General features: G+C 55.1%; 2 protein-coding genes and 1 long non-coding RNA gene across 4 annotated transcripts; 2 read left to right on the top strand and 1 right to left on the bottom strand.

Moving 5' to 3' along the window:
- Positions 1 to 52: 52 nt before the first annotated feature.
- On the bottom strand, positions 53 to 13,188 carry ACTN3 (actinin alpha 3). The gene is made up of 21 exons (XM_030332006.1): positions 13,000 to 13,188; positions 9,229 to 9,343; positions 8,934 to 9,053; positions 8,533 to 8,619; positions 8,363 to 8,450; positions 7,827 to 7,905; positions 7,662 to 7,743; positions 6,799 to 6,884; positions 6,424 to 6,516; positions 5,741 to 5,971; positions 5,469 to 5,616; positions 4,167 to 4,317; positions 3,463 to 3,571; positions 3,227 to 3,367; positions 2,795 to 2,977; positions 2,216 to 2,350; positions 1,948 to 2,127; positions 1,377 to 1,523; positions 1,219 to 1,284; positions 358 to 516; positions 53 to 274 (listed from the first exon to the last, which is right to left on the bottom strand). Exons 1-21 carry the CDS (start codon positions 13,144 to 13,146, stop codon positions 116 to 118), a joined length of 2,706 nt encoding a protein of 901 aa, XP_030187866.1. The 5' UTR covers positions 13,147 to 13,188; the 3' UTR covers positions 53 to 115.
- Positions 4,266 to 5,584, top strand: LOC115525066. Its single transcript, XR_003972291.1, has 2 exons — positions 4,266 to 4,424; positions 5,199 to 5,584. It is a non-coding gene; the product is annotated as an uncharacterized LOC115525066 (long non-coding RNA).
- Positions 13,189 to 14,009: 821 nt separating the features above from the next.
- ZDHHC24 (zinc finger DHHC-type containing 24) lies at positions 14,010 to 21,576 on the top strand. 2 transcript variants are annotated; one of them, XM_030332471.1, is made up of 3 exons: positions 14,010 to 14,339; positions 15,438 to 15,715; positions 19,069 to 21,576. In XM_030332471.1, exons 1-3 carry the CDS (start codon positions 14,059 to 14,061, stop codon positions 19,362 to 19,364), a joined length of 855 nt encoding a protein of 284 aa, XP_030188331.1. In that variant the 5' UTR covers positions 14,010 to 14,058; the 3' UTR covers positions 19,365 to 21,576. The 2 variants fall into 2 exon arrangements, with proteins under 2 accessions (XP_030188331.1, XP_030188332.1); XM_030332472.1 differs by lacking the exon at positions 14,010 to 14,339 and adding an exon at positions 14,351 to 14,548.
- The last annotated feature ends 1,669 nt before the right edge of the window (positions 21,577 to 23,245 follow it).

The raw sequence follows: 23,245 nt of genomic DNA, 5'->3' as shown, positions 1-23,245 counted from the left end.
TATTCAGAAATATGTGGCTGGCCGTTCTCTGAGGCCTTTGCTCCAAGAGATGGATGGAATCAGCCAGAGGGAGTCTCCTCTCTCTGCCTCATGTAGAGAACCTTAGGGATTGAGGTCAGAGGTCACTCTCCCCATAGAGGGCACTGGAGAAGGCCACATAGTCCAGAGCACCAGCTGGAGCCCCAGAGCCTTTGTAGGGTGCCATACGGCGGATGCAATACTCGGCCTGCTCAGCTGGGAGCTCCCGCCGCAGCTCCTCAGGGGTGATGTAGTTCTGGGGGAGAAAAGGTTATTGAGGACCCCCAGATCCTGTTCCTTGTCCCAGCCCGCCAGCCCTCTCCACCACCCAGGACTCACCTTATCTCCTGCCAGGATCTTGAAGGAGGCCACAACTTGCTCAGCTGTGTCGGTCTCGGCTGTCTCTCGTGTCATGAAGTCAATGAATGCCTGGAAGGTCACAACTCCGGCTGCGTTGGGGTCCACCATGGTCATAATGCGAGCAAACTCCACTTCTCCCTGCAGGGATAGAGGCCAGGCACCATGCGCATGGGTGCTGAAGCCAGAGGACTCCTGATGTCCCTTTCTGGGGACTGTCCAGCTTTGGCTTGATGACCCCAGTTACAAAGTGCTCTCTTCCCTCCATAGACGGTGCCGCAGCTTAGCTCTGGCTTTATAGGAAGTCCTTTCTACTAAGCTAAAAACTGCTTCCTGTTCCTGGCAATGTCCCCTATTGCCCTTTGGTCCTGATCTTTTTTTCTGGAGCTCTCTGTAGTGCTGTTTCTCTGGGGGGAAATGTTGCAAGCTAAGGCGCTTTTGTTTTTTTCTTTTAAAACTTATTTTTATTTTTGAGAGAGAATCTTAAGCAGGCTCCATGCTCAGCACAGAGCCCAACGCAGGGCTCAGTCCCAGGACCCTGGGATCGTGACAGCCAAAATCAAAAGTTAGACACTCAAACAACTGAGGCACCCAGGGGTACCACAAGCTCAGGCTTTTGAGTCACATAGAACCAGATCCAAATGCTAGCTGTGTCCTTGAGCAAGTTAATTCACCTCTCTGAGCCTTTGATGGCCCTGCGTGAAATGAGGTAATTTTGCCCAGCCCCGGTGGGTGTGATGAGGAAATGAAGTGCACGAGGAGGGGGGAGGGGTGCATTAGGTGATCGGTATGCAGGAGAGAGGCACTGATGGGGCTCCTGCGATGCGGTCTGGGGGCACTCACCAGGTCATAGCCCATGGAGATGAGGCAAGCTCGGAAGTCGTCAGGCTCCATCATCCCATTCCGCTTCTGTAGCGCATGAGTGGATGTCAGACTTGGTCTGCCAACCCCCCGCCCTGGCCCCCAGGTCCACCACCCCACAGGGCTGGGCCCCTGCTGACCCGGTCAAAGTGGTTGAAGGACGCCCGGAACTCGTTGAGCTGCTCCTGGCTCAGGCCCTTGGCGTCTCGGGTCAGTACCTGGTTCTCCACCTCATTGATAGTGCGGGCGATGGAGGTGAGCAGCTGCTCCCAGCCTACGCGGATGTGCTGCGGGGTCGGTGGTGGGCCAAGTCAGCGGGCGGCCAGTGCCTGGCCGCTGGTGCTAGCTTCACTTCCAATCTGCTGTGTGCCCCTGGGAGAGTCTTCCACCTTATTGGGGCTGTGTCCCTATCTGGAGGTTCCACTGAGTGGCCTCCAGCAGCCCTTCCTGCCTTGCAGTCTGGCGACTTGTTACGTATTAAGTGTTGATCAACCGGTCATGGCAAGACCTGGCCTGGCTTTAGACTCCTGTGTGACTCTGGACTGGTCACTTCCCCTCTCCAGATCTCAGTATCCCCATGGATACACTGGGGGACCTGGACAAGCTGAACCGGGGACCCTCCTGGGGCAGACGTGCTATGTCCGGCCACGGCTGCCCCAGGCTTCCCTGGCCAGTGCCACCTCCCCTCTCCCCTCAGCAAGTGGATCCCACCTCCATGCTGTAGACGGTGTGCTTGTTGTCGAACACCAGGCTCTCCTGCAGAAGCTGGTGGTCGCCCTCCAGCCGGTCAATGTTGCTCTTGTAGTTGATGATGTTCTGCTCCTGTTGCCGCAGCCCGGCCATCTGTTCCTCCAGAGACCCGACCATCCCTGCTGCTAGGCGCCCCACCTCCTGTAGGGGGACCCAGGCGGGATGTGAGCTCCCTGTGGCCTGGCCCTGGCCCCACGCCCCCAGCTCGACCGCACCATCCAAGCCTTACCTCCACCTTCGCCTGGATCCAGGGCCCAACAGCATTGGCTTGAGCTGCAAACTGTCTCCGGAGCCTCTCGTTCACCTGCTGCCGGGCCAGCTCCTCCTGCAGCGTCTGGTCACGGCTGGGCACCAGCTTTCGGACCTAGGAAGGAGGGTGCTTGTGCATGGGTCAGCTCTGGGAGCGAGAAGATGGCTTTGAGGGGAGGTGGGCTCCGACCCCTAAAACAGGCCCTGCAGCTCTGAGCCAAGATGTCTGGGCTGTATGGACAAGCTCTTGGACAAGTCATTTGACCTCTTGTTTCCTCATCTGTGAAATGGTGCTGATGATATAACTGATAGCTAACCTAGGTTGTTTTATAAAGATGTCCACACCCAGGCTCAATACAGGAAAATGCTGCTGTTATAGCCATTTTACAGATGGGGCCATGACAGGAAGGGTGACTTATCCAGGGCTACATGAAGTCTGAGAGACCCCAGATCCCAAGGCGGACTTGGTTCTCCATATCTTGGGACATCTGAGGTTTCAGGGCAGTTAGAATGCACAGGAGTGGGTGGGAGGCAGGGAGAGGTCACAGGCAGTACTGACCATATCCCACTTAGCGTTGATGTCCTGCGGTGTGAGGTTGATGTAGGGGTTGGTGAGGCTGGGCCGCAGCCCGTACGTTTGGCAGATCTTCTGGATCTCACCCTGGATGCCCAGGATGGCCCCTCTTTCTCGGTCAGCCTCGGGCAACGTAGCCTTGAATTGGTCGTGTGCAGTCAGCAGGCTCTGGGAACGACAGGAAGGAAGCATCAGCCAGCACCCTTCACTTCCCACAGGCAACAGGGCAGCAGCGTGCTCCAGGCCACCCAGCAGGTCCCCGGCAGGGCTGGCTCAACCCAGGCCTCCAGTCTCCCAGCCTAACACTTGGGAACTGGGGTTTCCCTGCCACCCCCATTCCCCAGGAACCCAAAAGAATGGCTGACAGGATTCTAGGCCAGCTTCCCCATCATCCCATCCGGCAACCCCCGCGTCCACCTGGGTCTCCTCCACTGAGTGCACCAGCCACACATCCTGCAGGTCCTCCACGGCACCATCCAGCCAGTTGTTGAAGGGTGCCGCCCGCCGGGCAAACTCCAGCTGCAGCTGGTCAATGGTCTCCAGGAGCTTCTCCATCCGCTAGGAGCCATGGGGATGGCGAGTCAGCAGCCTGCCCACAGGCCCCTCACCAGCCTCCGGTCTCCAGCCCCCAGTTCTCCGGCCCCCAAGCCCACCTCCAGCGCGTCCCTCCTCTTCTGGGTCAGTGTGCCCAGGTTGTCCCACTGGTCACAGATGGCCTGGCAACGGCTGTTCACCGAGGCCGCATCATGGTAGTCCAGCTCACTGGGGGCGAGAAAAGGGATGATCGTGGGGTCAGACCACAGCCCAGATTTCCACCTGTCTTCCTGGGACTGGAACCTGTGCCCCATATGAAGGCGGGGGTGTCAGGGGAGGTGTGGGGGAAGCAGGGCAGTCCTGGGGGTGGAGATGGGGGTTCCAGTGTGATCTCTGGGTAGGGGCTGCCGGCAGATCCTCAGCTCCAGTCCCTCGGGGAGCTCGGATGTGGGAGGTGGGTCGTGTTTCAAGGGTGGGATTGCTCGAGAAGGGGCGGGTGTACAGGAGGTGGGGGGCGTGGTCAAGGCTGATGGGGAGGTTTTGGGAGAACCGGCCACGGAGCTGAAGGGGGCTGAAGGGGGCGGCCAGGTTAGGGGTGGCCCAGGAGGGTGAGGCAGGCCAAGCACGGGTAGGAAGTGCGGGTCCCAGGTGGGGACAGGACAGGATTACGGGAGGAGGGGAGGAGCAAGTGGTGACGGGGACAGACGTGAGCACCAAGGCAGGGCTGCTGACTTGAGGGCAGCGGGGAGCCCGGGTGGGCGGAGGGACGAAGCCGGGTAGGGGCGTTGTCACCGGGGCGAGCCGGGAGGCGGGCCACGCCTACTTGAGCTCCTGGGCCAGAGCGGCGATGTGCTCCACGCGGTCCTGGTGCGCCGCCAGGTCGCTCTCAAAGGCCTCGTGGCGCCGCAGCAACGCCCGCACCTCCTGCAGCGAGGCCGACTCGTAGTCGCGCTGGCTCAGCATGTCCTCCTTCCCTACTCAGAGAAAGGACCGGCTCGGGTCACCCAGCGGCGGCCACGGCGGGAGAGGGGGTTCGAGCGAGGCTGCGTGACCTTGGAGATTCCTCATCTGTGAAATGCAGGTGATCACACCTGCCCGGCCTATCGGCCTATCGGCCTATCGTAGGGGTTTGTTCTGCGGCGCTAGGGTGATAAAGCGAAGTGAAGCTCCTGTTCCAGGGCATGACCTGTAAATCACGTCAGTGTCCCCGGATCCTGCACGTTTCAGGGTGGCCCTTGGTACAGTTCGGGTATTATTGCATATCGAACTACCTCCCAACGACTAATGAGCCCCTGACCTTTGCTCACCAGTTTCCCCAGGGCCTGCCACAGTGCCTGACCCTTGGTAGACCTTCTAGGAATATTTGTTGGATGAATGAATGATGAATATAAAAGTGCTTTCAGAGTGAATTACCATAATTACACAGATAAAACTACAATAATAATAATTGCAGCAGCGACAATTTATTGAGTACCTTTGCATCTTGCAGAGCTGGTAACAGGCTTAAAGATTCAGAAGCCCCTTAAGAGTCACAAAATGGCTGTATATTTAGGGAGTTTTTATATCAAAGCATTGTTATTCTTTGTGCCCATAATCCATTATCAGATGTTTGTTCATTATTTTATTTACTTATTTATTTGTTTATTTATTTATTTATTTTGTTCATTATTTTTGACAGAATTCATTTATTTGCAGGATTAAAATCGCTGGTAGAGTACGGAATGAATGTTTTCGTACAGAGTGTTATATTTGACTCATGCAGTATTTTGCCACCAATATGCTTTCAGTATAACATAATTGCCGTTAGCATTGAGGACTCACCTGCTACATGTACAAATAAAATGCTAAATGACAGATTCATCAGAGCAGACCTACAGAAGGCCAGAGCTGGGAGACAGTTAGGGGTTGAAGTTCACAGATGAAGAAACCGTGGCACAAAGAGGAGAAGTGACTTGGTCGCACAGCAAGTCAGGGTAGGACTAGAAAACAGGTCCCCACCCCCACCCCACCTCCCTAGTTCCTGGCAGAACAAGTGCTCCTGACCTGTGCATTTTGCCAGGACCCCCCTCCCCCACATACCAGTTTTCACCCCAGGACAGACCCAAGCCCCATGAGGTGTACCTACCCCGGGTCCAGGTTTCGTGCAAGGAGGCCTTCTGCTGGAATTTCTCAGCCAGGTGCTGGAGCCGCTGCAGGCGACGGATCTCCGAGAGCAGCCAGTCCTCGTAGCCTTTCTCCACCTGCTCCAGCCCACGCCATGCGTTGGCGATGTCCTGTGGGACAGGCAGAGGTGTCTTCCGTCACGGTATGCCCATTGTACAGATGGGGACACAGAGCCCAATGTCGCCCAGAGGATGTGGGCAGAACGGGGGTCACCCCATCCCCGGCCTGGCTCACCGAGACGAGCTTGCCCTCCGAGGGCATGAAGGCGGGCCGGTGGCTCAGCCGCAGCTTGGTCTGCAGCGTATTGAAGTTGATTTCCAGCTGGCACTTCTCCTGCACCCGGGGCGGCTTGTGCAGGCGCCGGTAGTCCCGGAAGTCCTCCAGCTTGCGCTGCATGGCACTCATGCTGGGCTCGCCCACACGGTTCTCCAGCCACGGTATGGTGCGGCGGATCCATTCCAGCAGCTGCCAGGGCCAGGCAGGTGCAGCGCAGAGAGCTCTGAGCCACTCTGCTCACCCCTTCCACCCCTGTCCACCCACACCCCGGGCTGTGGCCGGAAGGAGGGGCCTCCAGCAGAATGGGGGTCCCCGCTAATCAGGGAAGGAGTGGGATGGTAAATGTCTGAGTCCAGGGACCAGCATAGGCTAGCACAGAGCAAAGGGTCATGAGATTGCCTACATATGAGTGAACAGATAAATGAATGAGTAAAGCAATGAATGATGAGGGAATCAGTGAATGACCAGGAGCTTGGACAGGCAGCAGAGGGCAGGGGATGAGTGAAGATGGCAGAGAGAGGCTGGAGGAGGCCAAGGCCAAGGCCCTGGGGTGAGGGAGGCTCTGTGGGCCCGGGCTTGGGCCAGGGTTGGCGGCGCACAGGTAGGGGAAGGGGAAGGGCCCTCTCTGGCCTCAGCCTCACCTCACTGGCAAGCTTCTCGTACTCCTCCATCAGCTTCTCGTTCTCCTGGTTCACAGCCAGCACCTTACAGATCCTGTTGGCAGCCGTCTCTGCCTGTCGCGGGAGGCCGAAAAGGTGGGCACTAGAATGAGCTACTGCTTTCCCTGACACAGCTTTCCTCCATAAAGCCCTTACAATTTGGATCCGTGCAGATAGGGGAGCACATCTTTTAGGATGAGGAGGGAGCTCCCAGACCAGATGCCTCTGCTTCTGAGTTCCCCAGAGACTGAGTATATGTGGCTGGGACAGTGGCACTCCCACCCATGTGGGGCCCAGCACCTCCAAATGTCGGACCACAAGCCCAGCCCAGGCAGCAGTAGCGGGGGGCCCCCTTACCTGCTCAGCCCCGGCGAAGGCGTGGTAGAAGCAGGAAACATAGGTCATGATGGCCTTCTCATCAGGCTTTGGGGTGTTCACGATGTCTAGGGGACAGCAGTGAGATACAGGTATTTATTGCCCAAAGCCAGGCTTGAGGAATGGGCTCACGCCCCTAACAAGGCAGAGAGCTCCCTCGAGACGGTAAGGGTGGAGACATCTAGTCACAGTTACCAACTGCCTGCTACCCCAAACCTAGCGTCTGCCTCTTCCCTGGAGCCCTCCCCAATCACCCCAGTGTCCAGCAACCTGCCCCTCTGTGGGGTGAGAAAAGCGTAAGGGAGCGGGTGAGTGAGCAGACACGCGGCCCTCAAGAAGCACCAGCCCACACTGCCCAGTGTCTCTAACCATCCCATCCCTCTGTGGGTCCACCTGTCTTCTGTCTTTTCCCCAAGTCCTCATCCATTGGTGCCCACAGACCCAGGGCACCAGGCACAGTAGGTGCTCAGAAAATGTTTGCTGCTTCAATTGACTGAAGACTTGACTGGGCACAGGGACAAGAGGCAGGGCCTGCCCTTAAGGAGTTCCATGCTCCCAGGTACCCAGGTAACAGATCTGAGACAGAAGGTGGCACCATGAGGGAAGAAGAGGAGAGGCTGCTTCCACTGGCTGGTGAGGGGTAGGCAGGCATGATAGAGGGCTCCTGGAGAAGGGGGCCTTGGGCAGGAAGGATTCTGACGGAGGTGGGGGGGGGGGCAGGGGGGGAGGGGAGGGGGAGGGGAGAGAATTCCAGGAGGAGGGAAGAGCAGGGGCAAAGGTGAGAGGGTGGGACCACGCCATTGGTCAGTAAGTGGAGTCCTCGCCCAGGCTAGACTTCCTCTCACCTTCGGCATCCAACATCCTGGGGATGTCCAAGTATTTCTCCGCCACCTCAAAGGCAGTGTTTAGGTTGCCAATGGGGTCATCCTAGATGGGCAGGAGCAGGGACAGGTGAAATGGCAGCTGAGGGCAGAGGTGGGGAGTCGGGGCTGGGAGTGACAGAGGCCTACCTTGCGCAGCTTGGCATAGTCGATGAGGTCAGGGCGGTGTCGGTGGATGAGAGCACAGAGAGCCAGGCCATCCTTCCAGCTGGACAGACAGAAGTGGGGGTCAGTCCCGGATTCGAGCTGAGGCTCTGTGCTTCCCTCACTCCAGGAGCATCCCCATCAGGACAGCCTCATCAGTAAAATGGAGTTGTCTAAACTCCTTGGCTTGGCATTTGAAGCCTTTCATTACCAGAGTTGGACCATCTCCTCCAAGCTTATCATGATTCCTTCACATACCCTGTCCTTGGGCCACACCAATATCTAGATGTTTTTGCTTACAAGGTCCCCTCTGGCTGGAATGCGGTTCCAGGGATGCCTCCAATGCACCCTCCCTCACCCTCCTGGATTCCATCGCAACATCGACTGAGTCCTCCTATTTTCAGACACAGTGCCAGGAACTTGGCTGTGACCTCTCCTCTCCTGGGGCTTGTGATAGGGGCCAGCTCTGTGCCCCAGAGCCCAGCAGAGGCCCGTGTGCATGTGCTGACCGGCTGACAGACCTGGTGTGGAAGTTCTGCACGTTGACGTTGCGGTACGGCGCTGTCTTCCGCTGGCACCACAGGAGCAAGCCTTCCTTGGCCGAGGTTTCTGGGTGGGGGTGGGGAGAGCTATTAGCTGGGGAGAGGGGTCTGGGCCAGCCCTCCCACTCTATCGCTTCCCCCCCACTCACCCTCCACAGAGATGTCCTGGATGGCGAAGCGAAGGATGATGGTCCAGATCATGCCCAGGGTCATCTTCAGGTTCCCGTCAACAATCTCTGCAGGGTGGGGAGTGGGGACAGATTCCAGCCGACATTCACGGCCTGTACCACCTCAGCTGCCTTCCCTCCTGCTCCGCTCTCCGGCCCTTGTCCCCCATCCCAGAGCCGGTACCTAGTAAGTGTTCGATCCCGGAACACCTACCAGAGCCAGGTCCTCTGCCAGCACTTTGGGCACGTTTGCCCCTTAACAGCCCCTCCCAAGAGGCATGGATGGTCGACTCCGTGGGTGAAGAGACTGAGGCTCACAGAAGCGACTTGACGCCGGGACCGCCCTCCAACCCCCTCCCAGGTTTCTCCTGCCACCTCCCTACCTTCGGCACCAATGGACACCAGCTTAACCCCCTTGCTGGCAATGAAGTCCAGGGCCTTGTTGACGTTGGCGATCTTGTGGAAGCGCATCTTGCCTTTGTCTGGCCTGGGTAGCCTCTCTCCTGGGTGTAAGAGGAGAGGTCAAGGGTCAGAGGTCACAAGAAAAAGCTGAAGACCCTGTCCTCAAACTTCCCCCTCCCCTACTTCATCCCCTCCAGCACTCTGCTGCCGCGTTCCCCCAGCTCTCCGGATTCTCCTAGGTCCCAGGGTCCCGGTGCATTGATTCGCGCCCCTCACCTGAAATGACCTCCAAGAGTAACATGAGTTTGAGGCCATTGCGGAAATCCTCCTCGATGTTTTCAATCTGGGTGCCGGCCTTGCGCAGGTGTGAGTTGCACCAGGCAGTGAAGGTCTGGGGGGCAGAGGACAGCACTTAGACCCTAGCGCCGGCTCTGGGGGACATCAGGGTAGATCTCAGAGCCCGGGCCCCCGATTCAAGTCCTGGCCCAGCCACTGACTTGCCATGCAAGTCCTTTTTCTCTCTCTGAGCTTTAATTCTCCTGGAAAAGGAAAAGTGGGCGCTGGGGCCCACACAGGTCCCAGTTTGGACCTGGGACATACCAGTTCCGGTCAGTCTCAAGCACCTGAGGGCGATTGAGAAAAATTGTAAAGCATACGCTCCGAAGTGTGGGGCCCTCCCACACACAAGGGCCAATGCAGGGTGATACCGTCCTTCTAAGGCCTGAAAAATTCTGGACTGAAGCATGTCCGGCTCTGAGGGTTGTGCCTGAGGAACTGTGCACCCGTGTTACTATTATCTCAGCCCCACTGCCCTCCCGGGGCTGTTGTGAATTGGCCTCCAAGTAGAACGTGAGGGTGCGAGAGCTTTGCAGGTCGCAGAGGATCATCTGGGCACAAGTGCAGCCTAACACGGCTCCTGGAGGTGACTGCCCTTCCCCTCTCCCTAGAGTCATCCTCAGCCTCAGCCTCTGTCTGGGATGGGAGGGGGGGCGCTGCTGTGCAGTTGGGTGTATACTGGGGATGGGCGTGACCTGGTGCAGCCTGGTGCACAAGTTTCCACCAACCTATCAAGCCTTCAAGCCCTGGATTCTGCCATTAGCCACAGAGTCCTTGGTAGAATCTATCCTTGGGCTCCAACTCACTCACTGTGGCCCAGGGTGCACCCCCTTGCCCTTTCTTGGGCTCAGTCTCCCCATTTGTACAATTAATCGCCCAGACTTCACGATGTCCCAGGTCTTTCTTCCTCCAATCTGGCAGGATTCTAGAATTCAGAGCATTCCCCCACCACAGAGCAATGAATTCTGGGAGGTGGCCCTGGAAGTCAATTGGAATTATTTCCCTCAGATAGCTTCCCTTCCCCAGACCAGCTTTTCAGCTGTCCTTAGAGCTGGACGTGAAAGATGATGCTTTAAACACTTGAAGGACTGTCGTTGCTAAGGAAAGAAAGTGAGCTTCCCGTTACTGGAGGTATACAAGTGAGTCTGAGCACTACTGGTTGGGGCCCCAAGCACAGGAGAAGGCAGTCGGATTCTCTGTAGTTCCCTCCAAACCCAGAGTCTGAGATGCTCTGGGTCTAGATAAGGCAGGGAGGAGAGGCAGGACTGGGTGGGGGTTCCATGGCGGAGGAAGGGGCATTCTTTCCTTTGACAAACATGACTCTTAATGAGATGTGGTCCCTGCCGTAAAGGAGCTCACGGTCAATTAAAGAGTCACGTTGGTCTGAGAAGTGCTGGGAGAGACTAGTGTCAGGGAGAGGAGGGAAAGAGCTCTTCAAATCAGATGGGGGGCCTCCTGGAGGAGGCTACTATCTGATCTGAGCTGCAATGGAAGGGCAGGAATTATTCAGACACAGAAGGGCAGGCAAGGGCACGCCAGGCAGGGCCAGCGCCACAGGCAAATGCTCAGCAGGGAGAAACAGCTGTGAGGTCTGTGGGGCTATAGCTATCTGGGTGCCGCTGGAATGAAGCTGGGGGTGTTGGGGTATAAGTGGTGAGAAGCAGGCCGGAGGGGCGGCAGGGGCCAGGTCATGCACGATCTTGGGTGCTAAGCCAGGGACTTTCAACTCGATCCTGAGGGCAACAGGGAAGAGAGGGAAGCTTTCAGGCAGAGGGAGGTGGGCAGAAAAGTGTCTTAGAAAGCTCTTTCTGGTTACAGAGTGGAGGCAAATGGCTTGGCAGAGCAGAAGGGAGAGGTGAGGAGGTGGTACCCAGGACCAGGGTGAGAGAGGAAGGGTGTCAGTGAGGCGGCATAGGGCAGGATCAGACAGATGGGGTAGAAACACTTTTCCTTGCTGAACTGTAAGCTCCCTGAGGCAGAGGCTTTGTTTTGTTTCCTGCTGAATTCCTGACACCTAAAGCAGCACCTGGCCCATAGTAGGATCTCCCTAAGAAATACTGAATGAATGTTTTTGAATGAGGTTGAACGAAGAGGACTCAGGCATCGAGTGCTCCAAGACCCAGAGGAAGTGCAGGGGTGGAGTGGGGCTGAGGATGAGCACAGAGATGCTCAAGTTGGAGGAGAAAGAAACTCTGGAATGGCCAACTCCCAGAGATGCTGATTAATATCCGGAGCATCTACGGTGTGCAGCCGTTGAATGAATGGATGAGGCGGGTGGCTCTAGGTTGAGTTAGAAGGATATCCCTGATATTTTGTTAAGTGATGAAGGCAAGTTACAGACGAGCACGTGTCTTATGAAGGGCGGGCAGACCTGGACCTGAGAGAAACATGGTGGGTGGGGTAGGGATAGGGGTTGTGGCAGAACAGATGGCAGCTGGAGCCGGGGGCAGGGATGACATCACCGGGAGATGGCCAGACCCAAGGACCGCAGCCTTGCTCGGAGACAGGTGCAGGAGGAGCTTGAGGGGAAACGTGTCACCGGGGGCACCCCAGCCTAGTCAGCTGAGCCTCCCAGACTCTGGGGTCATCTCCTGTCATCTAACCCAGCAGGAGTGCTCTGATTCTAAACCCTAGGATTCTCAGATCCTGCAAATTCCACTGAGCACTCCTGTTCCCTGCCCTTTCCTGGAGTCGCACACTGTTGGCAAATGCTGAGCGGGGTCCGATGACTTCATGGTGTCCTCCCTACCCCTGGCCTGCCACTCCCCAAAGTTTCCTCACTCCAGCCCGGATCATTTTCTCTTTTGGGAACCCAGGTGTTCTGCCCCCTCCACTTGGGAAAGTCTGGGAGTGAAAATAGATCAGGGAGGGGGCCCGAGTGCCCTACAAGGCTGGGCCTGGGCAGCAGCTGCCCGTGTGCCCCACTCCAGCTCCCTCAAGGCGCTGCCTCAGCACAAAGTGTCCATCTGGCCGGAGCGTCAGATTACTGTGTAAGGGGACCCAGGCTCCCCTCCTCCTTGACCCTGTGGCCTTTTCAGCAGACTTAGGGCCTCTGGGGTGGGAAGGGGTATCTTGAGAAGGAGTGGGGGTGGGGCAGACAAGGGGCAAGGACTCTCAGGTTGGGAGGGGGGTCCTGCTTTCCGACAGCATATGATTTGGGTTCTATCTCTGCCCCTTTCGGGGCTTCAGGTTCCTCATTTGACAATTGGGATGGAGTCGAAATGAACCCCAGGGTGGAGAGAATAGAGAGAGGAGAGTGGGGAGGGGTCTGGGATGGTTCCCTCCTCCCGCACACTCCCAGGTCCACCAGTTGCCCAGCCGCAAGTCCTCTGGGTGGGGTCTAGGATATTTAACTAGAGGGTTGGTGGTGTGGGGAGAAAGATTTTTCTCCCCACGCTCCCCAAACTTGGATCTCCTGGGCTTCACCCAATCCCTTTTCGCCAACAGAAGTGGGGCAGTGGGCACTGGGTAATGAACCCTGAGGGGTGGGGACCCCAGAAACTCTACTGGTTATCCTAAACCCCTCAGGAGCGCCCCCAGCCCTCTCTTCCAGCCCTAGGGGACGGCAGAGGACTGATGGGCAGAGCCTGGGCTAGGGAGTGGCTCTCCGGGTTAAGACAGGCTCTGCCCCAGACCTGCTGAGATGCCAAGGACAAACCGCCCGTCTTCTCAGGCCTCAGTTTTGCCATGTGGAAATGGGTGAGCACTCACTTTCCGCTGCTGCTTCTCCCAGGCCGGGTCCAGCAGTAGGTCGCGGTCCCAGTCCTCCTCCTGTTCCATGTACTCGCCGCCCCCGCCGCCGCCCGCGAAGGGCCCCTCCCTGACCCCCAGACCCTCGGGCTGCATAACCATCATCATCTTGCTCGGGCTCCTGGCTCCGCTGCGCTCGGCGCTCTCCAGAACACCGGGGCCGCGTTAAGTAGCTCCCCGCCCAGCCCCGGATCGGATTCGCGCTAAATATGGGGGAGGAGGGAGGGGCCGGATGGGGGCGAGGGCGCTCGGGTCGGGACCTGGCGAGAGGTTGCCCTGGGGCCAGGGGACTGCAGGATTTCGGGGTGCTGGGGGGATCCCATGGCGGAGATTCGGGGTTCCCGTCCCGGCTCCGCCTCTTGGGTGCTGTGTGGCCGTAGGAAAGCCACGGCCCTCTCTGTTTCCTCATGTGTACAACGGAGATGACGATAATAACAGTGACTGTAGACCGCTCTAGAAGCTGCCCCTTAGGCCTCCTCCTGACCCTCTCCCTGCGCGGCGCTGGTGGGAAACATAGAGCCCTATCCCCATTTCACAGAAACAGCGAGGCGCTGAGCTGTTTGAATGTTTTCTGGGGTGATGGAGACACTCGGGCATGGGAAGGGGTTCCAGGCCAGCTGGATGAGGTGATGCAGGGCTATTAATATCGGGGCGGCTGGGGGTTGAGGGGGAATGAATGTGCTGAGCCGGGAAACCCCGATGCCACCGAGTCTGCAACTCAATCCTCCAAACCAGCCAGCGAGAGCAGAGGGCGTGGCTTCGGTGGAGGGGCGTGGCCTCCGCTGGCGGGCGGAGCTATAACGTGCGGTCCTTCCCTGCTCCGGCGCCAACGGGATTCCAAGCTTCTCGCTGGCTCATTCGGCCGTCCAATCACATGCCTGCATCTTCGGGCCGCTCCCTGTGACTCTAAGCCCCGTTCGAGCTTCTATTGGTCGTAGAGGGCGTCCGTCTGCCACTATCCCCGCCCCAATACGGAAGCGGTGGTGTACTAGGGACCCGATAGCCGGTGGGGTCCAGGCCATGGGGCAGCCCTGGGCGTCGGGGAGAGCGGAGGGGGCGCCCGCGCGGCTGCCCCTCGTGCTCACTGCGCTGTGGGCCACGGCTGTGGGCTTGGAGCTGGCCTATGTGCTAGTTCTGGGTCCCGGGCCACCCCCGCTGGGACCCCTGGCTCGGGCCTTGCAGCTAGTGCTGGCCGCCTTCCAGCTGCTCAACCTGCTGGGCAACGTGGGGCTCTTCCTGCGCTCCGATCCCAGCATCCGGGGCGTGATGCTGGCCGGCCGCGGTCTGGGCCAGGGCTGGGCGTGAGTGGGGCGCGGGATCTGGCGAGGGGGGAAAGCAGGAGGAGCCTTGGACTGGGGGAGGCGCCCTAGGACCTGAAGATGTTAGAACCAGATTATAATAGGATCCGCTTGTTAGAGCCGGAACACTCTTTTAGAACCTGGATGGTAGATCCTGAAGACGTATCATTCATTCACTTGCAAATATTTAATGAGCACCTGCTATGTGCAAGGTACTGTTCCGGCCACTGGAGGTACAATAAAATAGATTCCTGACACCCTGGAGCTGATTTCAGTGGGGGAGGGGGCAGATGATTAGTTACAGGCATAATAAATTAGCAAATTGTATAGAACGTTAGAAGATGTTGGTGGTATGGAAACAAAAAGAGCAGAGTAAATGGTGTGCAGGTTGCAGTTTGAAATAGGGTAGTCAAGGTAGGTATTTGCACAGACTTGAAGGAGGTGGGGGAGTTAGCCATGTGGGGATCTGGGGGAAGAGCATTCCAGGCAGAGGGAATAGACAGTGGGAAGACTCTGAGGCAGTTATGTGCCTTGCATGTTCCTGGAACAGCAAGAAGGCCATTGTGGCTGGTGTGGAGTGAGAGGGGGAGGAGAGAGGTTAGAGATGGAAAGACCTTGCAGGACACTGAAGGCTTTGCTTTTTTTACTGGCAGTGAGATGGATAGCCACTGAAGGGTTTTGAGCAGAGGAGAAGGGCACGACTTAGACTTCTAAGGATCAGTCTGGGTGCTGGCGTGAGACTAGACTAGGAGGAAACAAAGCTGGAATCAGGGAGAATAATTAAGAGTCTGTTGCAGTAATCCAGTAATCTTTTGGTGACTTGGACCAACGTGGTGAGCACAGAGGAAGTGAGAAGTTTGCTCCTGGGTGTTAGAGGCCTCAGGACTGGATGTCTGAGCTGCAGGAGCCCTCGGACCTGCAGTGCTAGAACTGGAAGGGCCCGGGAAGTGGTGTTCAGCCTGCATTTATGTATGATGAACTGGAGGCTTAGTGAGGACAGCGGCTGTGCCTGCTTCCCCAGGATGGGCTCAGAGGCTGACCGGGCCTGACGAGGTGCTCAGAGCTGCTGGGGGAACTGACTCTGTGGTTCCTTCTCTGCAGTTACTGCTACCAGTGCCAAAGCCAGGTGCCACCACGCAGTGGGCATTGCTCCGCCTGCCGCGTCTGCATCCTTCGTCGGGATCACCACTGTCGCCTGCTGGGCCGCTGCGTGGGATTCCGCAACTACCGGCCCTTCCTGTGCCTGTTGCTTCATGCTGCGGGCGTCCTGCTCCATGTCTCTGTGCTGCTGGGTCCCGCCCTGTCGGCCCTCCTGCGAGCCCATGCACCCCTCCACATCGCGGCCCTCCTCCTGCTGCCCTGGCTCATGCTGCTCACAGGTGGGGAGCTTTGCAGTGGGCCATTCTGGTGGGCGATGGGATTTCTGGCTGGTTCTCCTGGTAGTGCCCTGGGGACCCAGTCCCAGTGTCATTTATGCGGGGTGAGGGCAGCCCGGGATTCAGCTGGGTGTGCAGTACAGTAAAATACAGGGCCTTGACACAGGTACAGAGTTCTGGCTGGGAGAATCGGGGAAGGGTTCTAGGTGTGGGCACAGAAGGAAAGACTAGTGGGGATTCAGGACATAGGTTGGGATGGGGAGGGAGCATTCTAAGTGGGGGTGCATTCTGAGTGAGGGGAGCAGCCTGAGCAAAGGCATAGAGGTTGGACAGGGAGTGGGTTCAGACTGGATGGTGGAGGTCCTGAAGGCTGGTGTGAGGAGATAGCCAGCCCTGACTTGACTGGACAGTAGGGAGCCAGTGAAAGTTATAGTCAGGGGAAGCTCCAGGCCTTGGAAGTTGGGAGGAGAGGACATGGATCAGGAGGTTAATTGAGAGGCCATGTTCTGGATGACAGACTTATTCCTCTTTCTTCTGACAACCCCCCGCCTCCCTGAGATAAAATCCACCCCCCCCTATTTTTTTTTATACTATTTGTTGTCTCCCCCTGAAATGCTTTGGGATTTCTCTCCCTTGACTCCTTCCTCCCGACTCCTCCGTGGTCCCCTTTGTCACCTTGTCCTGCGGTTACTAAACTCCATGACCATTCAGTGGTCACTGTGTCTCCTTATCCTCTCCAAACCCCAGTCTGTCCCAAGGGCCCCTCCCTGCAGCCTGGGGGGAGGCCTTGGAAGGCCCAGTGGGGATGGCCGTGTCTTCCTCTGCCCACTGGCTCCCTGAGCAGCCTCCTTGATGACCCCCTGCCTCCACTGAGACCCAAGCCCTCCAGCTGCACCTCCCTGTGGCCATTGCCCTCTGAGCCCTGGGCCCTGGTGAAATCCTGGGTGTCTGCAAGTCTGCGTGAATGGCCCAATCAGTGTCCCCGTTGCTCAGCCTCTTGCCCTTCTCCTCCATTTGACTCCCTCCCTCTACTCCCACGTCCACCCTAGACCTTGTCAGAGGCCAAACTGTGTCCGAGCCAACACCTCCCAAATCACGCTATGAGCCTGTCACCCCTTTCTCTGCTCCCCACCTCCTCTCCTTCTCGCCAGCTCTCACTCTGACACTCCAGGACACCTGCTTCGTGAGCGCCGGGCCCTCACCTTTCTGTCCATCAACCCTCCCCACGTCACTGCCCCCACATCCAGCTTAGAATCCTCATTCCCACCATTCTTCTGCCAACATCTCAATCCTCTTGCTCCGTCTGCCTCCCGCTGTGCCTTCCTGGCTTCTCTGGGTCTGCCCCTGGCTGCTGCCAGCTTCCAGAGACGCTCGGTACTTCGTGGCAGTTGGTACCATGCCGTGTTCATGGCTGCGGACCCCAGCAGATCCGACCTGACTGCCTCCGGCTTCTCCTGATGTCTGGCCCGTCCTCCCTGCTCAGAAGCCTCGCTGTGGGCCTGCTCTCCTCCTGCCAACCCAGGCTCTCTCTGCATGCTTCCTCTGGGTTTCCCCATCGGTACAAAGCCTCTCTTCACCCCACATCCTCCTCCTCCGTAGCTCTTGCCTCCAGGCTCTTCTCCTGTCAGCAGCCAAGCTGCTGCTACTGCTGTTTTTTTTTTTTTTCTTTTAATGTTTATTTTTTAGAGAGAAAGGGGGAGACAGAGAGAGAGAGAGAGCAAGCAGGGGAGAGGGCAGAGAGGGAGACAGAGAATCCCAAGCAGTTTTGAGCTGTCAGTGCAGAACCTGACGCGGGGCTCAAACTCAAACCATGAGATCATGACCTGAGCTGAAGTCAAGATTCAGACAGATGCTTAAAAGTCAGACGCTTAACCGACTGAGCCACCCGGGCACCCCTAGCAGCCAAGCTTCTTGAAGGACTTGCCCAGTACAAGACCTTTCTGCCTCAAGACTGCTGACCTCCAACCTTCTGGATGGCCCGTATCCTGGATTCTCCAACAGCCCTTCCTGCATCCTGTTTCCTTCTTTCTTTCTGGTTTCTCTCTCTCTTCTTCTTCTTCTTTTTTTTTTTTTTTATTTATTTTGAGAGAGAGAGAGAGAGAAAAAGAGAGAGTGGGGGAGGGGCAGAGAGAATCCCAAGCAGGCTGCACACCAGTAGTCGCCGAGCCTGACTCAGGGCTCAGACTCACGAACTGTGAGATCATGACCTGAGCCGAGATCAAGAGTCGGACGCTTAACTGACTGAGCCACCCAGGCGTCCCTTCCCTCTCTCTTCTTGGTTGGGTCCCAGAGGACCTGCCGCTGAGGTCATGGTGATGACTCCATCTTACTCTACACTCTGGTGGGTCTTGGAACTGCCTGTGCTCCAACCGCCTGCAGATCTGCGTGTCCAGCCTGGGCTTCTCTCCTGAGCTTCCAGAACCATCCATGCATGGGTCTCCCAGACGCCCCTCCATCCTGCCTCAGGACCTTCCAACAGAATGTTTTCTCCCCTCTTCAGCTAGCAGATACCTCCTTCAGGCACCACCCAAGATGTCACTTTATTAAAACAGATGAAACCCACTTCCTTTAGCCTAATACATCTGCTTGGCATTTCCCCACACAGCCTCTTTTTTATTGCAGTAGAATTCCTATAACATGAAATTCATCCTTTCAATCACTTTCTAGTATACAGTTCAGTGGCATTCAGTACATTCACAATGTTGTGCAACCATCACCGCTGTCTAATTCCAGAACATTTTCATCACCCCCAAAGGAAAGCCTGTGCCATTAAACAGTCCCTCCCCATTCCTCCCTTGAATCCCCCAGGCCCTGGTAACCACTAACCTACGGTCTTGTCTCTTTGGATTTGCCCGTTTGGGACGTTTCACGTGAATGGCATCATAGAATACGTGACTTTGGCGTCTGGCTGCTTTCAGTGAGCACAGTGTTTCATGACTTCCTGTAGTTCATTTGTTCGGCGGATACTTAGTACCTACCGTGGGCCGGGAGGTGCTGTGCTTTTCCATCGTAACACACATCACTGCTGTGATTAAGTAACTGAGAAGCGATCTCTTAAACGTCTGTCTGTGAACTCCCGGAGGTTAGGGGTCCTGTCTACTGTTCATCTTGGTGCCTGGTACCGTGTCTAGCACCCGGGAGGTGCTCACAAGTTTATGGTGAATGGAAGTCAGATCTTGGGTAAGGAGCTGTGTCTGCCCAGGTCACCAATGGGGGCTGGCTAAGGAATAGCCAGTGAGTGTTTGCTGAGCAGAGGAACGAGCCCCTGCTTCGCAGTGGAGGGTGAGGGCAGGAGCTGGGCTTTGGGGGGACGGGGCCCGCTGCTACTCCCTGACCCTCTTGCTTTCTCCTTGCAGGCAGAGTGTCTCTGGCGCAGTTTGCCTTGGCCTTTGTGACCGACACGTGTGTGGCAGGTGCACTGTTGTGCGGGGCCGGGCTGCTCTTCCATGGGATGCTGTTGCTGCGGGGCCAGACCACGTGGGAGTGGGCTCGGGGCCAGCACTCTTATGATCTGGGCCCTTGCCACAACCTGCAGGCGGCCCTGGGGCCCCGCTGGGTCCTCGTCTGGCTCTGGCCCTTCCTGGCCTCCCCCTTGCCCGGAGACGGGATCACCTTCCAGACTGCAGCTGATGTGGGCCTCACGGCCTCCTGACCCCAGGAAGAGCCAGAGCTGTTCGGGGAGAGGGGAGCAGGAGAGGGGGCTCCTAACTCATCTCAGGCCCATCCCTAACCTCAGGAGGGGAGGTGCGCTGGTACTTAAAAATGCCTTTCGGCAACTCCAGTCCCATCCTTGGCCTTGCCCCTGTCCAGCTTGGACTCCAGTGTCCGGGGCTTGGGCCCTGCAGCTCTGCCTCACTGGCCCTCTAGCAGAGTGGCAGGTTTGGCAAGGGGCTGCTTGGCCAGCCTAATCACCCCTTTGCCAAGTTAATAAAGCGCCCACTTGGTTCTTGGACTCCCTCCATCTTTCTAGGTTTCTGGTTCCTCTCACTGTCAGGCCCGGGACCCACAGAATGCCTGAGGGCATGAGGGGCCAGGGCTCTGCCTCCTGTGGCCTTGGTGGGGGCCAGAGCTGGGGCACAGCAGGCCAGGGCTGCATGTAGGGATCCAGGGAAAGAGAACGCAACATTCTTTCCCTGGTTCAGTGCTTTATAATTAGAAGCATCTCCGCAACACTCACTGTGCCTCTTTGGCTGATCTGGTGCCAGAGGCAGCAATTATGAGAGTTGATGGGATGAGATCATGGGGCAGTGAGTGGAGGAGTCAGGACTTGAACCCACATATTTGTGCTTCCGCCTTCGTCCTGACGCAGCTGAGGAAAGCGTGTAGGCAAAACCGAGGCAGAGAAATCAGGTGGAGATGTTCAAGCATCTGGAGGCTGATGCTCAGAAGGCCAAGCTCTTCCTCTCCGGAGCTACCTGTTAAACATTTTTATTTAAATATAGTGAGTAGACTTCCTGTTAAATGTGGCAGGTTTAAACACATGGGCTTACCTCTGTTTCCTCTTAAAATCTAAAATGAGAGTAAAGAAATAAAACAGGTATAAATTTACAAGGAGAGAGAAAGTAGGAGGGAGACGGTAATAGACCAAAGGACCTGATGATGTTTTGAAACATGGGAAATGGATGGAGGCTCATTAACTCTCTTAGCGGAGAATTAGAAATTAATCAAATGTTCCTAGAGGGAGGGGCCAAGAAGCAGCCAAATTGTCCCCCAGAGCCCTGGAGGCTCAGGAACTCTCCTGGCACCATGAAAGGCAAGGGTTGGGACGGACAGTAGGGGGACTGATCCAAAGGGCAGCTGGGTTGCCCTCCCCCCAGGGCACTCCCTACCCCTGGCGGCCAAGCAGCTGTCCTTCTAGGGTAGAGACGGGTGCTACTCGAAGAAGCTTTGGGTCTCAGGGGCACTGGGGGAGGGTGGGGGGGGGAGGGGTTGGGCCCAAAACGGGGTTAAGTGAAAAAGTCTACAGATGCTGCCAAGGGTGGGGGGTTATCATCCCGTGACATGGCAGACTTGTCACCCAGGAACCCTCAGAGAAGTCCATCCTTCTGACAGGTCCTGCCCATACCCACAGAGGTCTGAGCTGCTAGGACTTCGTTTTTTCCAAATGGCATGTTCAAGAACTATTTTGTAACTGTTAGGAATGTGGTGTGCCCGGCACTCTGTGCTACTTTACCCCTCCAGAATACTTTTCTTTCTTTCTTTTCTTTTCTTTTCTTTCTTTCTTTCTTTCTTTCTTTCTTTTTTAATTAAATAGTAAGGAGAGGCAAGAAGATATTTATAAAATAAAGAGGAACTCCCTCCCCAGCCCCATTTAAGAAGAGATGGAACCCACTTCTTTGAAGTCCCTGCTGTGCCCTCCCTGGTCGAGAAAACACTGTGCTGTCTTCACCATTCCCTTGCTTTGCCTTGTAATTGCATTACCTAGGTTTGTATCGGTTTTGCATGTTTTTGAATTTTATATAAATGGAATCATACCGTTTATTCAGTCACTCAATATTATGTTTCTGAGATTTATCCAAATCAATGTGTGTAGCTGTGGGGCATTCCTTTTCCTTGCTGGATAGTGAGCCACTGAATCTACCGCAATTTATTTGCCCCATTTTGTCTCACGGGTCATTTTATCTGCCCCTACTGTGTGACTCCCTAAGATCCATCCATGGTCCTTGCTCTTCCACATAAATTTTAGAATCCATTTGTTAAGTTCCACCAATAAAAATCCCTTTGAGATTGTGAATGGAACCCAACTGAATTTACAGATCGGTTTGGGGAAAATCAGCATCTATATGAAATTGCATTTTTCAGTCATGAACATGGTGTATCTATTAGATGTTTTCAATAAAATTATATACTTTTTCTCATAAAGATCATGCCTCTTTTGGTTAGATTTCTTCTTTTTTTAATGTTTATTTATTTTTGAGAGAGAGAGAGACAGTGTGAGCAGGGGACAGGCAGGAGAGGGAGACACAGAATCCGAAGCAGGCTCCAGGCTCTGAGCTGGCAGCACACAGACTGACATGGGGCTCGAACCCACGAACTGTGAGATCATGGCCTGAGCTGAGGTCAGATGCTTAACCTACGGAGCCACTTGGGCGCCCCACATTTCTTCCTTTTTTATTCATTTTTGAGAGACAGCAAGAGCGCATGAGTGGGGGAGGGGCAGAGACAGAGGGAGAGAGAATCCCAAGCTGGCTTTGCACTGTCAGTGCAGAACCTGACTCGGGGCTCGAACTCACATACCGTGAGACCATGCCCTGAGCCGAAACCAAGAGCCAGACGCTTAACCGACTTAGCTACCCAGGCGCCCCATGGTTAGATTTATTCTTAAGTATTTGATAATGTTTTGTTATTGTACATGGTTTATGCAAACAGATTGTGTACAGCAAACCAAAAACTTACCATTAACTTATAAACTCTTCGGAGTTTTCTATGTTTACAATAAAATAATCTGTGAGAAGACAGTTTTGTTTTTCCTTTAAAATTTTTATACCTCTTAATCTTCTTGCCCCTCCTGTATGGGTAGAGGAAAAGTAGTGGGCACCCTGACTTCTTTCTGGCCTTTGAAGAAATCATTTCAATATTTCACTATAAAATATGTTCACGGTGGGTTTCTTTTAAAACAGATGCCCCTTCCTGTTGGGATGAGCACTGGTGTTGTATGGAAACCAATTTGACAAATTTCATTAAATAAATAATAAAACAGATGCCCCTTAAGTTCCCTTCTAGTCCAAATACATTAAAATAATCTGTATTCTTTTACTTTCAATTGTCTTGTAAAAGCCTACAGATGGGGGCGCCTGGCTGGCTTAGTCAGTGGAGCATGTGACTCGATCTCAGGACTGTGGGTTTGAGCCCCAACATTGGGTGTAGAGGTTATTAAAAAATTTTTTAGAAAGAAGAGACCAGCCTATAAATGGATTTTTAAATCTAGACAACACTGTCTTCCAGTTGAAACAGTCATTTATATTTATTGTAATTGATGTACCTGGAAAGATTTCTACTTTGTTATTTGTCCCACCTTTTCTTAGCTTTTAGTTTATCACCCTTCTTACTTAAAGTTACTTTTTACTGGGTACAGAATTCTAGGTTAATAGTTATTTCCTCTCATATGTTGAAAATAATATTCTGTCTTTTGGTCTCCATTGTTGCTATTAATAACATCAGCTGTTATCTATTTGTTGTTACCCCTTTGAAGACACTTTTGTCTCCAACACTTTTAAGACTTGTCTTTGACATTCTGCAGTTTACTGTGATGTGCCCGTGTTGTTGTCTTTGTATTTACCCTAATGGTATTCCTTGGGTTTCCTGATTCTATGAATTGTCTTTCACCTGTTCTAGAAAATTCTTAGCCACACCTTCACCTATTTTCTCTGCCTCTACTGAAACTCTGGACCTCTCTACTCCATCCTCCTTGTCTCTTAATAACTCATATTTTCTGTTTTTTTGCATTCTGGATTATTTCCACACATCTTTGGGTCTTTCTTCAGCTCTGAAACCAATCTATTTAGTTTGTTGTTTTTTTTCTTTTTTAAGTGG

This window comes from Lynx canadensis, chromosome D1 (genome assembly GCF_007474595.2).
Source record: "Lynx canadensis isolate LIC74 chromosome D1, mLynCan4.pri.v2, whole genome shotgun sequence".
In the NCBI taxonomy this organism is placed as follows: domain Eukaryota; kingdom Metazoa; phylum Chordata; class Mammalia; order Carnivora; family Felidae; genus Lynx; species Lynx canadensis.
The sequence above is the reverse complement of the archived record's forward strand: the minus strand, read 5'-3'. Positions and strand labels throughout refer to the sequence as shown.

Coding starts and splice junctions, on each gene's coding strand:
- ACTN3 (XM_030332006.1), bottom strand. CDS start 13,146: ATGATGATGGTTATGCAGCCCGAGGGTCTGGGGGTCAGGGAGGGGCCC. Junction 6,517..6,798: donor CCTTCGCCGGGGCTGAGCAG/GTAAGGGGGCCC, acceptor CTCCCGCGACAG/GCAGAGACGGCTGCCAACAG. Junction 517..1,218: donor TCTCCATGGGCTATGACCTG/GTGAGTGCCCCC, acceptor CTATCCCTGCAG/GGAGAAGTGGAGTTTGCTCG.
- ZDHHC24 (XM_030332471.1), top strand. CDS start 14,059: ATGGGGCAGCCCTGGGCGTCGGGGAGAGCGGAGGGGGCGCCCGCGCGG. Junction 14,340..15,437: donor GGTCTGGGCCAGGGCTGGGC/GTGAGTGGGGCG, acceptor CCTTCTCTGCAG/TTACTGCTACCAGTGCCAAA. Junction 15,716..19,068: donor CTGGCTCATGCTGCTCACAG/GTGGGGAGCTTT, acceptor TTCTCCTTGCAG/GCAGAGTGTCTCTGGCGCAG.